The 16,173-nt window shown below is 50.9% G+C and overlaps 1 protein-coding gene across 2 annotated transcripts in view; it reads right to left on the bottom strand.

Moving 5' to 3' along the window:
• Dpysl2 (dihydropyrimidinase-like 2) overlaps positions 1-16,173 on the bottom strand; it is a 118,658-nt gene that overhangs the window by 46,694 nt on the left and 55,791 nt on the right. The window contains exons 1-3 of one of the 2 annotated variants that reach the window (XM_005373729.1): positions 15,398-15,800; positions 12,161-12,249; positions 10,342-10,526 (exon numbers count right to left, since the gene is read on the bottom strand). In XM_005373729.1, coding sequence (XP_005373786.1) covers positions 10,342-10,526; positions 12,161-12,249; positions 15,398-15,436 — 313 coding nt within the window. In that variant the 5' untranslated portion in view covers positions 15,437-15,800. Of the gene's footprint in view, positions 1-10,341; positions 10,527-12,160; positions 12,250-15,397; positions 15,801-16,173 lie in introns of those variants that run through there. The other variant, XM_005373727.2, reaches the window with a different exon arrangement.

Below are 16,173 nucleotides of genomic sequence, written 5' to 3'. Positions count from 1 at the left end.
GCCCCAGGCCGCCCAGAGGAGGGATTAAGTTCAGCTGACACATGGCTGGCATCTATTACTCCTCTTGATTGCTCTCCAAATGCCCCTGTGGGATGCAGGGGAAATCTAGGTCATCGTGCCAGGCTTCTGCTGGGAGAGCAGGGACACTTGACAGACCACTGTCACAGCGAACCTCTCCCCGCGGGATGCAGCCTCCCACTTCAGTATGCAGAGCCTGATTTTTGTGTTGCTGGTGAGCTAAGGTACAGAAAAAATAAACAACAATAACTTCCCAGCCAAAGGAAAGAAGCCTGCAATGTGCCTGTCAACAGAAAAGGCGTGTGTGCCTCTGCTAGACCCGGCCAGGACTACAGCAGGGACCGGCACTTTGATCTCAGAGAGGTCCACGCGGTCCCCTTCGTGATGCCATGCGACAGGAAGCCCCAGCTCGTGGTGTCCCCAGCATCCTGCAAGCCTCTCCTAGCCCACTCCCCGAGCGTCAGGCTCTGGATGACTAAGTGCTTCCTTGCCCGGAACACCCACCGGGGAGGAAGCTGTCACCAAGGCTGCCTGAGGAGTGACCCTGGCTGTGGACAGGATGCCGGGCGGGAGATGGAAACCATCACGCAACCCCCACAAGGACCCAGACACCACGCAGCACGACTGGCCTCAAGCGAATTCCCTAATGGGCCGAGAATTCAAATCTAGGGAGTTATTCCCTTGATGAGCTGTTTCCTGGTGGCACTGCCTGACATCTGCCAGACCAGATGCGTTGTCAAGGAAACTTAGGCCCCAAATTATCCAGAGATCATTTGAAGACAGGGAGGTGGAAAGTGACTTTTTTTTTTTTTTGCAGTTGTTTTTCGTTCTGTGTTCATAATACATACTCCTTCACATGGCCTGGAAACAGAACAAGCCTTGATCGTTCTCTCTCTCATAACCCATCCGGAATGAGGCAGTTGTGTAGTCAACTACATCGTTGGCACAGGAGAGATGAACCAGTAATCACTAGGCCGGACAGATCCAGGTTAGACAGATGATTAGATGAATGACAGGCGATAGATAATTGACTGATTAGACGGGAGTGTTTAGAGGTGACAGGTAATAGAAATAGCGACACCTGGCATTCAGATAGACTTAATATATAGATTATGTAGGTGTAATATACAGATGAATGTACACTAGATTAGACAGTAGAGTGAATGTTTGTGTCTCCTAAAAATCCTTATGTTGAAATCCTAGCCTCCAAGATGAGGGTATCAGGATGTGGGTGTCTCAGGAGGTGATTAGGTCCTGAAGGTGGAGCCCCTGGAATGGGATTAGTGGGTGACCCCCTCACCCCACACGCCGTGGGAGGACACAGTAAGAAGATGGCTCTCTGTGAACCAGAAAGTGGGTTTTCACCACACACCAAATCTGTTCATTCCTTGACCTTGGACTTCCCCACAACCAGGACGATGAGCAATAAACTTCTATCGCTTATAAGCCAGGCTGTGTGCAGTAATTTTTACTGAAACCCCAAACAAACTAAAACAGTAGAGATTAGATAGACAGGATGAGTAGATTAAACAGATGAAACAGACCCATCACACGCCTACCAAAGGCGTCACAATGCTCAGTTTTAAACAGTGTGGCACAAAAAAAAACTCACTTACTCTGTATATAACCCTGGCAAATAAAAATCTTTTGTCTCTCTTCTAATAGATATGGAGATCATCATCTAAAAATATAACACAATGATCCGGTTCAAACAGAAAGCACAGATGGGGCACATAAACTTAAGTCTGATCCTCAGGGCTCTCCTCCTGCTGTGTGAATCTCATTCTCTGCAGCTTGGGTCCAGTGAATCCCCCCAGCCACAGAGTAGGGCTGGGACAGATCTGAACATTGCCCCAAGAGTCCATGATTCTATGTTATTACCAGAATCTTTTGATTTCTTCCTCACAAGCTCCCCACAAGGAAGGATTCCAGTCCTGCCCTATCATTAGAGGGAGATTAGGTCATAAACACTACTGATTCAACCTAAAGACAGCAGGGTTTTCTCCAGGAACTAGCACAGCAGGTGGCCCGTGGGACTGGGGACAGTGGTCCACGCTCCAGCTCTACGCTGCCTCCCACCCGCCACAGGCCCTGTTCCAGTCCCAGTTACTCCACGACCTAACCAGTGCAGTGCCCACAGGGAATGAGCCAGGCAAAGCATTCCAGGACAGCAATGAAAAGAGGAGGTTCCATTTGGTAAGTGATTTTTTAAATTTTTTGCAGTTGTGTTTCGTTCTGTGTTCGTAATACACACTCCTTCACATGGCCTGGAAACAGAACAAGCCTTGATCGTTCTCTCTCTCATAACCCATCCGGAATGAGACTGTTGTGTAGTCAATTACATTCTTGACACAGGAGAGATGAACCAGTGATCACTAGGCCGGACAGATCCAGGTTAGACAGATGATTAGATGAATGACAGGCGATAGATAATTGATAGATTAGACAGATGCTCAACCCCACCCTGCTTCGTAAATTTCTAAAGGACGCTTGGCTACCAAACCCATCCCACCCCAGGTCCCAGCAGGGTAAGCCCCATGCCTTCAGGACAGGATGGAGCATAGAAGAGGAGCAGGGGCACCTCTAGCCTTGGTGACCCTCAGCTTGTGCTTATTCAGGTTCACCGGAGGTCCAGCTGTGGCAACAAGCTCTTAGACCAGGGTTCTCAACACTAGCTCTCGCCCGGTAGCTCTCAGAATGACCAACGCCAGGCTCAGCCAGGACAGTGGGTCAGAGTCCTGGTGTCTGCATTTTGTTAAAACACCCAGGGGATTCTGCCATGCAGTCATGGTTTTTAATGACTGCCCAAATGCCTTATAAAATTCTCTTCCCTGGAGAGGAGCCCCTGCTACACCCTCTCTATCATTAGGGGAACAGTTAGTCACATTCAAAGAGAGCTGCCTTCCAAATGGGTTAACCAGAAAGAACTCTACCTTCTACTCACTGTAATTCCCCTTTATCATTAACCATGGCAGTTAGGGCTGGCTAGAAGCAAGGAATTTGGGTAAACGGCTTCACCCAACAAGAGCCCCAAGTCAGACAGAGGGCTCTCAAAGCCAGTGAAATAAATAAGTGACTCCTTTCTCTCTCTCTCTGTCTCTCTCTCTCCCTCCCCCACCCCTTGGCACTGGGGATTGAACCCCAAGGACTATGCACTGAGCTACACTCCCGGCCCCCATTTATTTATTTACTTACTTATTTTGATTTTGAGAAAAGGTCTCATTAAGTTGCCCAAGCAAAACTCAAATTTGCAATCTTCCTGCCTCAGTCTCTCAAAGTGGTGGGATTACAGGCATGCGCCGCCACAGCTGGCAATAAATAAGTGATCATTTCTTAAGGAACAGAAATGTCTGTTCCAAGAAGAAAAAGTGGGAAAATGGGCAAAAGGTCCTTACTGGAGCGATCTGCAGCCAGAGCCAAGGCCAATGACACCCTGAGACAGTCCATTTTCCCTTAACCGCCGTGTCCTGGTAAAGAAGGGCAAAGGGTGGGAGGTGCACCTTCATGGGAGAGCACCGGCCTAGCCTGTGAGGCTCTGGGTTCCCTCCGCAGCGCCACAAAATAAATCGATCAACGAAATGCAGGGTGGCAAGCTTCTCGTGTCTGAAAATCAAATCAAAGCAGCCCAGGCCTACGCAGGGGAACCAAAACCCATCTCGGTCCTAGCTCCTGTCTTGAACAGATATTAAACAAAACCACAGAAAACTCAGGGCGGGGAGCAACTTTCCTAAGTGACTAAGCGGGTCTGCCCCTGCTTACTAAACTCGGTGTCCTTGACAACTCAGCGCAGACACTGGCTGGGACGGTGCAGGGAAGGTCAGCCCTGGAGGAGAGGGCAGGGACGGGGTGGTATCCACACTCTCCTCCCGCAGGCCCGAGGACTCTGCAGGGCCAGCGGGGCTGCCGAGAGCTGGGAAACGGAGGGAAGGGACGCAGCTCACCCACTAGGCAACGAGAGCAGCCCGGTCTGCGTCAGTCCTGTCTGCCAGGTAGAGGGGCTGTGTCAGCGGCACATGACAGAGGACAGGGTTAGGGCAGGCAGGAGTGCCGCGAGCACAGGGAACCAGGGTCAGAAGGACACAGATGTCTCACGACATGAAGCCACCCCTGCACCTAGGCAGGGCGCCCACCAGCTCATGGTAAGTGGCACAATGTCCGTGAGACAGGAGGTTGCGGCCTGCACTGGACCTCACCCCCATGGCCCACCTGGCTGGAGAGTCAGGCCCAACACAGCAACCCCCTTCGTGAGAAAGCGCTTTGCACGGTGCGCATGCTGGCCCTCCAGGAAGAGCTGCTCTGTCTCAGGAGGCCTCCTCTCTACTCCATCCCACCATTCTGCACAGCACCGGGTGCCTGGGGATCAGCCCAAGCGGGCAGAATCTTCCGGCCCAGCCACTGGGGGCCGAGATTCACACAATGACATGGGAGCTACCGGAAGCGCTGTGTCCTTAGGCGAAACACGTGACCTCATGGGCACAGGAGACCAGAGGAGGAGCAGAGAGAAAGCCCGCACGGACAGCCTGGCGCTTAACGTGGCTTCACAATCGCCAGACCACAGGCAGATTCTGTGGCCACGACTTCAGTCCCAGACTTGGAAACTTCAGTCTGATGTGGCCGGGTGTTTTTGTAAACACTCTCTAACCCTAGTCAAAAGAAGGCTGTGAAGGGAATAATCAAAGTATCAGTTACAGACACATTCACAGGGCAGCGTGTGTGTTCACACATGCGTGCCTGCCATGACAGCAATGACCCCAGATGCCACAGGGGCTGAAAACTGACAAGCCATGCCTGAACACATAGACACTGTAGACTCCTCAGCCGCGTCCCCTCAGGGGGCCTCTGTGCATTTCTCCAAGGCTCTTCCTCCACAGAGAAGCTCAAAGAAAGAGCCGAGTCCTCCGCCATCACTGAGGTGGGCAGGACACCACGTCTCCTACAGTGCTCACCCATTCATTCATTCAGTCAGTCAGTCATCACCTCAGGTACTGAAGGAGCGCCTCAGTAGCAGTGAGATACTACTCAGGGAGTGAGGCAAGTGGGGCACACAAAAATAAAACAGAGAGGTGGACGGAGCCGCAGTGTGAGGCTGCGTGGCACAGGGGCTGTGGGATAAAAGGCTAGCGTTTGCCGAAGTGCAGAGAAGGGGGCTGGGAACCACGTGTGCTGAACCACCTTGGGCCCGCACAGGAGAGGAGAGACCTGTGTGCCCCACTGGCTGAGGTGACAACGTGGGGCAAGGCTGACGCTGCAGGCCTGGGGCGAGTTGTGCAGAGCTCTCACACTTGGGCTGCATTCTCTGAGCAAGAGGGAGCCGCTGAAGGGTTTAGAGGAAGGAGATGATGTGGGTGCAGCTGCCTGGACAAACTGCTGGGAACAGAGGCGAAGCTTACCCAGGGGTGCAGCCGGATTCCGGCGGGGGAGCCAGCCAAGGGCAGAGCTGGAGGGCGCAAAGAAACAGGCTCGAGGGGCAACACAGAGACAAAAGCCACTGGGAGAGGCACAGAAAAGTGGGGCCGAGTGGCTCCGAGGTCTGAGCCAGCACCACACCAGCAGTGCTCTCCAGACTGGGCACTGGAGACGCCGAGGCACGGCGGAGGAGAGGGAGTCTGCCTGGGCACACAGGTATGATCAAAATATATGGCAAATCTAAAAAAAAATTCTTAAATTTATTGCAGTAGAAGACACACTCCTGCTAATCCCTCGCAGAAAGCTTCCCTCCTCCCTTCAAGCACACTTATCCCATCATTCTTAAGCTTTCTGAAGCAGCTCTGGAAGTCTTCTTTCATGAGTGTCTTGAGTTGCACTGTTGCAGTTGCCTCCGCATCTTAAATGGCTTCAAAATGTTCACCTTTCGTGGTCCTTTTGACTTTGGGGAAGGGCCACAAGATGCATGGTGCCAGATCCGGTCATAAGGGAGGTGAAGACACACCATGGTGTTTTCACTTGGCAGAAACTGCCGTAAACATTTTGAATCAATTCAGGATATTGAGGCAACCATGAAAAGATACTCTCAAAGGACAACTTCCAGATGGGTTTTAGAAAGGGGCAAAAATGATGCAATGAGTATGTTCAAAGACAAAGGAATATTTTTAAGGGAATTGGTGGCAAGGTGTCTTTCAATGTAAGCAATTTTTTAAATTTTTATTTAAACATTTGCCATAATTTTGATCACGCCTCCTGGCAGGATGAATATACCTGAGGCACAACCAGGGAGCTGCACCCTGAGAAGGAATAAATCTAGAATCTGGGAGCAAGCACCGATTCTGAAGATCAATCCCTGCCCCTGCTACGGGGAGCCACCCAGGTGTGCTGTGCACAGGCTCTACATCTCTGGGGAAAGCCTGGAGCTCAGGACGGCAGAAATGACATTCAGGGCAGTGGCTCCTGGTACCTGGGGTCTCCTAAGAGCTATCCAGTTGGCCCTCTATACCCACAGGTATAGCTAACCATGGATCTAAAATATTTTATAAAAGCTTGTTTCCTCACTAAACATACACAGGCTTTTGTCCTGTCACTACTACACTCACTAAGGCAGCACACCACACATTACATTGTATTGGGATGGCAAGTGTGTAGGGATTATTCCAAATATACGAGAGGACAGGAATCTACCATGAGACTTGAACATCCTCAAATTTTGGGACCCTGGTGGGAGAGGGGAGGTCCCAGGACCCACTCCCACTGGAATGAGTGCAGAATTCATTCTTTTTCATACTCTTCATCTTATCACAGACCTAGCTCATCGTGGCTATTCAAAATTGCTCTACACTTGAGCTAAACACCATCTCATTCCAGGACCAGATACAGATGTCCCCGCAGCTACATCTTAAAAGAACTGGCAAGGTGCCTGCTTGAGACACCAAAGAGAAACAAAAGGAGAAAGAAAGCAAAAGTGAGTCTATTCACAAACTTCCTGTACTCACTAATGCCCACAACGGCTTCATGAAAGTTTTTTTTTTTTTTTCCCCACCAATTTACTTCAAGGCCTTATTAAGCACCAGGTTAAACCAGATTCACAGGTCCCCCAGCACCATCCTCTGAAGATTTGTGACACCTCCCCGGTGATACCAGGATGCTGCACGTGCCTGGAGGACCCATGGTCTCAGCAAACGCCCAGGTGAGGCCATGAGCAGCTGGGGCCTCCTTCCACTGGCTCAGTGGGGAACGGACAACACCAGAATGTCATAGAAAAAGGAGGCCCTCCACACGAGATGGAGTGACAGTGACCACCACGTCTGCATGGTTCCTACCGGCCAGGGACCGCGCCAGTGCAGCCTCAGTCCGGCTTGATGACAGTCCTACCCCTCTGCAGTGGAGGACCTGGGATGAACACAGCAGGGCCACAGGTGCTGAGGTTGGGGGTGCAGGTGTGTACCATGACCGTCGCCTTCCCAGGCACACAGGGTAAGTATCAGCAAGGACTGCCCTTACTTCTGACTGTAGTCCTCCCCTTGGAAAAAGGGAAGTCCCTGCTCCCCTTCTTCCTGGGGGCTCTGCGACCCTAAAGCCCATAATCTTTTCCCCAGACACCACCCCGCCACCTCCATGACCCCTAGGCCAGCCTGGATGGCGCCTGCAGGCTTCATCTGGAGTCTCTGCTCACCCATCCCCACACGGAAAGGGCAAAGCATGTCCCCGGCCCTGCACCGGGTCCCTCACAATGCCCCATTGTGCAGCATTCGGGGATAGCTCTGTCCGGTGGCCATACCATTTTCTGCTGCTGACATGTCATCTTTTTTCAACTGCATTTTGCTCCACAGGCAGTGCCACATCAGAGAGAAACAGAGCCCATGGCCCGGCGCCCTGGGAAACACACAGCCAACAAGGGCACAGTTGCGGACCCATCTGCCAGCGCAGGTGACACGGCTTGGAGAGCCAGAAAGATGAGAAGGAAGAGGTCACGTGGCCTTCCCACCAATTTACTTCAAGGCCTTATTTCGTCAGCAGCACATTAGGTCTGAACTTGACTCTGTTCAAAACATCCCAAGCATTTCTCCCTGGCTTCAATATGCATTAAAAAAGAAAAAATCCTAGTCTCATCACAGGCAGGTCATATGGAAGTTGCATTAAATTCTTCCCCCTTGCAAGGCCCCAGCCACTCACTCAGTTGAAGCAATGCGGAAGGTACTGCACTCATGCAGAAAAGAGAAAAAGTCCTGATTTTCCTCACCCATCTCCTTCCTGCCCCCAGGAAAGGTTGGTTACTTGCAAAAGAAGTTACTGACATTTACCGTGAGGCCCGACGATGCTGAGCACACACGCCAGCTCTGCTTGCTTCCATTCCTTGCATGCTCATTTAATCCCCTCCTCTTCAGCCTGGCGATTGCATCACAGAGCCACATCAAATGCCATCGCGCTCTGCCTGAGCAGGCAGGACAGCCAGCGGGACTCTCACTCGCTTTTCCGAGGCTCTGCCTGCAGGGCCATCTGCTCCTGTTCCGGGCTCCCTGGGCCAGCGCAGAGGTCACTGGACGCTCCTCTCTCTGCAGAGGGGCCCATCGAATGCACCGGAAGAAGCTGAGCAATGGGCTGAAGCTCGGGTCGAGTGTGAAGAGTGAAGAGGCGCAAGCAGGAACCCCAGGGAGGAGAAAACCGATGCATGGGGCCTCCCAAGGGACAGGGGCCCTTCGGTAACTGCCAGCACTAGACTAACGGGCGAATCTCTCTCTGCACTTGGTACATCACCAGTGAGTAGCTGGGTAAGAATTCCTGACGCGGGTGAGCCGCTACGGCCCACAGAAGTGAGGTGACTTGCCCAAGGTCACACTGCAAGTGGTTTCTTCCCCAAGGGCTCCCACTGGGGAATTCCTCCAAAAACAGACATCATCCCCCACCCTCACTCAGGAAATACCACTTACGGCTTATTTACCCTGTGACGAGTGCCAGTGTCCATCTGAACTCAAAAGTGAGGCCTTCTAGTTTAACACGTGATCTTGCTTCTCCAAGCTTAGGATACCATATCCCACCCAGAAGCAGGGGGCAAATGCCCACTCTTGAGGCACCACCAACGGAGCAGGTGCGTGCCATAGCCCCAGTCGAGGGTGTGCATGCAGGGCCCTCTGAGACGAGCACCCACAAGGCTAGAACCAAGGCCTACACCAAGACACAAGTAAGGGAGCTCAACTTGTAGGTGGAAGCTGAAACCACAGAGAGGAAGCTGTCCTGTGTCAGACGCTGAAGACCAGGACAAGGAGTAAATGCGAGATTCAATATGCAAGAGAAAGACTGCAGGGGGATGGCAGGCAATGTTCCTCCACCTCCGATAAGACAAGAAAGATGCTTCCAGATGGGCCCTGGGGCCCTCAAGCCCGAGGTAAAGTGACCATTGCCGGAAGATATCCAGGAGGACAGGCTTCTTAAAGGCAGAAGCAGCCAAGATCTTTCAACTCTGTCTGACCCTCTTCTGAACCCAACTGTTAGCTTTTCCCATATGACAGATGGTACGCTGACTTTCACTCTTGGATAAAATCTATTTTCTAAAACACGCATCTGGTGGACCACTGCACAGCATGCCCACCCCCTCAAATCCAGAATGACCTTTACAAGAAGGCACTCTGGAAGCTGAGCACTTACAGTAAGCACCCTTATTGCTCTTAACACAGACACTATGTCCGGAGGACGCCCTTTAGATGTGACTGCACCGAAAGCATCACATGAAGCAATCTATGAAGAGCATCCAGCTACGGGAACCATCAGTTTTCATATCTAAAGAACAAATACCAGTGGGTCCTTCTCTAAGCACAGCTGCACAAGTTTACATCCCATACCGGCTGAAAAGCATTCCTGTCATTGGATTGGAGGGTCGAGGTTCAGCATTTCATTTGCTACACCCCATGTTACTTCTGAGAAGCATACTTAGGATTCTTCTGCTACCGGGGATTGAACTCAGGGCTTTGTGCATGCTAGGCAAGCACTCTACTGCTGAGCTATATCCCAATCCCAGGCATCACACTTTAAAAAATCAAAATCAAATATTTAGGAGCAAACTATCAAAACTAATGGTTTTGAAGATGACTCCAACGCTGTGTTTTTACAATTAAGTCACATTTGGGAGTCAAGGAAGACAAAAGACCCGAAGCAGAAAAAAACAAGAAGCCATTCTTCTTATCCTAGCAAGATTCTCTATGACTGCAGAACTCAGAGTTTGACAGGAAATAAGAGTAAGGAGATTAGACAAATTAGTAACCCATCCAGACCCTTATTTAATAAGTCAAGCCTCTGCTAAGGCATCAACCTTTGGAATAAAGCATCAACAACTGCAGATTCATTTTCACATGCCACGATTCCTTAGCAGCACAATGAGGATGCTGAAAAGCGTCTTACTGATCATGGTGGTACCCCCAGCCAGAGCCGCCTTGGTCCCCTGGAAGAAGTCATCAGCTGATGTCATTCCCTGGTCGGGCATCTGGAACCGAGTGTGGACATCAATTCCTCCCGGGATCACCATTCTGGAGTGGGCCTCGATGGTCTTCACCCCTCCCGGCACAATGAGGTTTTCTCCTATTTGCCTAAGCAAACAGAGTTGGTGAGAAGGGCAGTCATTGAGGTGTGGAGTCAAACAGGACCTGACAGTTATCCTCACTGACCTACCCTCCACTATTGCCACAGACTTCTGCAATTATTATAACTCCTCATAGACGCATCCCCCACTCCTCATCCTCAAATAAGAGGGAGCACAGAGCAAAATTTACAAAGGGCACCAGAGGCCCCATCCAACGGATGACACCCAGACCCGAGAATAGTTAGATAAAATGTCACTCAACCTTCCTCTAACACACACCATTCAGCTCATTACCCAGCATCAATTTGCTGCAGATCTGGCTGCACTTTCTGCACATTCAATTTCACCATATTCTTTCCACTCAAGAGAGCAGTAGAAAGGGTGGAGGTGAAAGCGGAAGTAGAACAAAACAAGATGGGGGGAAAAGTGAACATGATAACTGCAACAATTTGAAAACGTGGAAGCAGGTGTCCAGCAATAGGGACAATAAGAGCAGAAAAATAAATATTCATCACGCTGGGGGACATGATTCATTTCTAAGCTTTTACAAGTATTTTTACTACATCTTTACACCAGTTCTTCAAAAAGGAAGTTAATCAGCAAGGAACTGATGAAAGTTCTAAGGCACACGAGTGCTGACTGAAGACAACGCAAGCCCGCGCCCCCCTCAGGGCAGATTGGATCGGGCTATCTCGAGATTGGGGGGGGAATGGAATAAGAAGGTCAAGGCATGGGAGAGTCCCGAGCTGAGACCGTTACCAGCAAACACACGCGGAGAACTCATTCAATGTGGAAATGTTAAAACCTATTTTAGGCTCATAAATCAGGGTGTGAGCTTCCAGGCAATAGCCTCAGCCCCTCCAGTTTTCCACTCCTCCCAGCCGGTCCGCTGCTAGCACTTGATGAATGCTGCTTATTTAAAAGATGTCACTGGCAGCAGTGTTTGCCTTAAGCAGATGTGCTGTTTCTCCAGAGCCTTCGAGCTGTCCCAGTGAGAAGAGCACGGGGACACTGGTATGCACTTAGCTCCTTTCATCCCCCAGGCTCCAAACTTACCCAAACTCATAACAGCCTTGTTGTTCCTCCTCCGTAACACAATACACAATAAACACAGGGGCAGCCTTATTTGTGCTGGTTGCCACTTAAAGAATGAAACCTAAAATTCCCCCGGGATTAGGCAGTAATTTGTCTGTGTTACTTGGCAATTAACTTGGTAGATGTCTGTGGTTCCTCCTACTTGGACTGAATCAGGCCCCTTCTGATTAAGAAAGCAGAGGAGCTGCCTTGATAGAAGAGGCTATGTGTTCGCATCCTCTGATTGGGCAATCCACCCCAAACAATCACATTCTAGAGAAACCTTTAGCATATTCAACGTATCACAATCCAAGTCTTTGAGCTGGCAACAAGAAGATATTGTGTCACCTCTGTTAAAAATAGTAAATTACATAATACAAAATGCAATGCGTATGCACGGATTGGGACTGCGAAGACCCTAAATCTGAATTCTCGAATTCATTCATTGCTACCAATCAAAATGGGCTTAAAACAGCATCTCAACTGGTCCCTCTTTGAGGCAGGAAAGTGTCTAAGGTTCGGGAACACTGGGAGTCAGATCTGTACGTAATAATGAGTCACACTTACTTGATCAGCCCATCCTCCATGTATATGTCTGCATAAAACGACTGGTCATCATTAACGATTTTACCACCTTTGATCAGAAGGCGATCACTCTGAAACAAAAAGGCAGGAAGGTTACAAGGCATACCTGATCTGTGAGAAACGCGGTACTAAGAAAACTTAGCTGAGGGCACGTTTGTACTATTCTAAAGTGACAGTCCCAGTGAGCCAATTTGGGGAAGGTTCAGTAATACAAGTGAACCTGGATGCAGCAACCTATTCGTCATCCTAAACCCGTGAACCACCTCTTTCTGTCAGACCTTAGATCTGAAAGCAAAATAAGGGGGAACGGCTCACTGAAGAGCAGTAAAAACACTTCAGATAAAGAAGACAATACTTTTTTAAATGACTTTTGGCTAAACTTCATTAAAAACACACACACACATGTAGGAAAGTCACAGCTTGGCAAGATTCATGTGCGGAAAAATTGACCAAAAGCCTGTTGTCATGGGATCTACTATACAAACACACTTAGTTCCACCATAATGAGGCTCCAATGCCGTATGTCCCTTTATATTTGCCATTGTCCCTTTATATTATATCTGCCCCTGTGTTTATTGTGTATTATCTTTGGGGTAAGTCATAGCAAGTGTATCGGGGTGGAAGAGGACTAGAAAGAAACACAGCATTTTTAACTAACCAGTTAAGAGAAAGGTAAAGTTTTATCAGGAAGTAGATAAGATGATAAATTTAAAATCTAACACCACTATAGATTGATGGTCTTAACCGATATTTGTGCAAAACAAAAATTGAAAAACAAAAAAAAAACAATCTGCATTTTAGGGCCAAGAATGAAACAGAAATGCTGCATAATGACCCGTAGCTATCCCGGAGACAGTATCCTTGATGAAATGGAACGTGAACACTGTGTGTTCAAAATATCCACCTGTCCTATTTCAAACTGGATTTATGCTTTAGAGGCCGAGCCATACACTGCCCTTTAAATATGCAACACATTTCAAAGGACGTCGTTCATCTTGACACTGGTAACCCCAAAATTCAGTAACAATACTGTCAGCAAGCACTATTTATGTTTAACAGAAAACTGTAGAAACCTTTAAAATATATAACCTACCAGAGAGCAAGGGAAGACATGCATTTACACACAAATATACACAGCGAGGTTTAGGAAATTCTTTCTTGTTTCTCCGATAGATTAAAGAAACAGGTTATTTTAATTTTGTACACTATATTCATGTTGATGTTGACATTGGAAAGTCAAATGGAAGTGGTCTACAATTGCTGCACCTGTGTGCGGTAAATGTGAGGACCTTTACCGAATCCTGCAGGGTGCATCACGCCATAGCAGGCTCAGAACAAACCTAGGAGGTGGAAGGCACAGGATTCTCATTACCACAGGGGAGCTGTAGCTGAGAAAGAGTAAGCCTACAATGATGCCACCACCCCCTCAGATCTGAAGCTTCAATAATATGGGAGATCAGGGAAAGCGCCCACCCCACCCCACCCCCCATAACACCTGCGCCTTAGCCTCTTCTGCGGCGGAATCCCCCAGGCAGCATCATGTCCTGGAGAAAGCCAAACCTCACAGTCCAGCTCACTCCAGTGCCTTCTAGAAGGTTTCTTATGTAAGAGGCTGGCCATGGCGGGGGAGGGAGGGAAATCATGTATAGGTCCTAGGATAATGCAAACATATTTCTGTGGGGCGCTATTTTAAAACCCGATCTTGTTGACTGTTTGCCTAATTTTTTTTTTTCTCTCCTTTCCATCCTGTCAAAATGAAACTGACCTGGTGCACTGAGGGAGACAGCAAATTATCTTCGCTTGCCGGAAATCTGCTCCCCACCCCCACTCCCTCCCCAGGCTCCTTTCTTCAGCGCAGGGAGCACAGAATGCTGGGTCCCCCGTGCCCAGCCCTTTGGGATCTGGAGTCTATGCCTTTCAGAAAAAAACAGCACCCACCCTTGCTGTAGAACAACCCTGCTCATCCCAGAAAATCCAAGCACACGCCCCTCCCTGGTGCATTCGTCCCCACATCTCTCCTGCGGATGGGTGTGTCCCCGTGCGCAGAGAGGACCCGGGCCAAACGCACAGCCCTGAGGAGCGCGCCCTCAAACCCAGCCCTAAACACATCTTGACTGCTTGGGAGGCTCTTTCGCGTCTGTGTCGGCCCTGGGTTCCACCCTGGAATCAGCTGGCCAGTGGCGACTGCACAGCGTTATATAACAATGAATTCCCCGCCGTTCCTCCCTCCCTGGAATCTCATTAAGGGACGGGCAGAATAGGACCTGCGCGGTTTTTCCAGGAAAACATGGAGAGAGGATGGGGAGGCACAACCGGTGCCCTGCTCTGAGGCATCGCGAATTCAAGGCACGGCCGTCTCCCCGTGGTGTAGACACTAACAATGCCAGGCCCCAGAACGGCAGCGACACCTCGGGCCGCTGCGATCATTGTCTGCCGGGGGCCGGCCGAGCCATCTGCTGCGTCCTCAGCTCCCGAGCCGGGCTGTCCCCGGCGCCCACCGCCCAGCCGCTTTGTATGCGCCAAGGCGGACGCCTCCCGGGTGGCGGAAGGGGCAAAAAAGACGCCCGAAAGCCCAGCTCCCTCCCAGGGCTCAGCCCCAAACCAAAGGGCGAGAACACCCAGAGGGGGCACCAAAAACCTGTTCTCGGTCAACAAAAAAGCCCCGGCCCTCCCCCTCTGCACATCCCCGCGCCTCCGCTCCCTTCCCCCGGGCACAGCATCCCGGTGCATCCTGCCCTGCTCGGCGTCCGCGCTGTCACCACGCCCGCGGGCTGCACCCGCTACGTCTCCCGAGGAGTCGGGAAAGGCTCCAGAAAGCCCCCGACGGCGGGGGCGGAAGGCGCGCGGAGGAGCCCTCCCCAGCTCCCCATCGCCGCCGCCGCAGCCCGGCTCGCCTCCCGGCCCTGCGTGTGCAATGTGGCCTCCATTTGCCCGCGCCCCGCAGGCCGGCACTGCAGCATCGCGCGCGACAATAAAGGGTGCAGCGGATCTGGTGCGCTCCCCAAGGCCACTCCGCGCACCCGCGCTATTTTAATGACTTGCAAATTACACGCCTTATAATTCTTTATGATTGCGCCCCTTCCACCATCATCACCACCGTCGCCTGCGTTTGCAACAGAAAAAAAAAGTTGGTCTCACTCCCTCCCCCCTAAAAATTCCATAGATGTTCTGTGCTACAAAAGACTCAGCCGAACGCAGATTCCCCAAGTACAAACTCACCGTAATGCGTGGAATATTTTTCTTCCCCTGATAAGACATCTCTCTCCAGGGAGAAAATTAATTTCAAGAGGACAGCTTTAAGGCAAAAAAAAAAAAACCAAAATTGCCGGGAAGGAGTCTTGGCTGGGATTTTTTGTTTTGTTTTGTTTTGGTTTTGGTTTTCTGGCTGGATTGAAAAAGGTACAACCGCCTGGCTGGTCTTGCTAGCAGAAGATTTCAGGAATGTAAAGGATAAATGCAATCCTCTGTCTCTCTTTCTTCCTCTCCTCCAAACACAGCCCCGGCTAGGGCGGAAAAAAAAAAGGAAAGAGACAGAGGGAGAGAGAACAGGAGGGAAGGGGGTGGAAATAAACTACAGCAATAAAAGCCTCGGTTCAAGTCGGCCACCGCGGCGCATGCGCCGCCAGCCACTCCCTTTCCTCCCAGGCAAAAGCCATCCGCTTCGAGAGAGCTGCGCACTGATTGGCCACCATCGTGGGATATGCAAATGAGGCCGGCGGGGCGGGGCGCGGTGGCGGGCGCGACGGGCTGCAGTGTGCGGCTGGGGGCGGCGGTCGGTGCGTGCGCCCGAGCCGGGTGCGCGCCTTTCGCGCCCTTTCTTTGGGCCTGGGCGGCGGGGATCCGGGCTGGCAGCGGCCCCAGAGGCTTCATCTGCAACGCGGGGACAATGGACGGGTGGTCGTTCGGACGAGGGGGAGGGGGCGCAACCTCGAGACGGAGGGGCTTCGGGGCCGCCCGCGCGCGCACGCCCGCCGCGCGCCAATCCGCGGAGGCCG

The sequence above is a fragment of the Chinchilla lanigera genome, unplaced genomic scaffold, assembly GCF_000276665.1.
Source record: "Chinchilla lanigera isolate Chin_1 unplaced genomic scaffold, ChiLan1.0 scaffold00002, whole genome shotgun sequence".
NCBI classification, from domain to species: Eukaryota; Metazoa; Chordata; class Mammalia; order Rodentia; family Chinchillidae; genus Chinchilla; species Chinchilla lanigera.
This window is presented reverse-complemented; position numbering and strand designations above follow the sequence as displayed.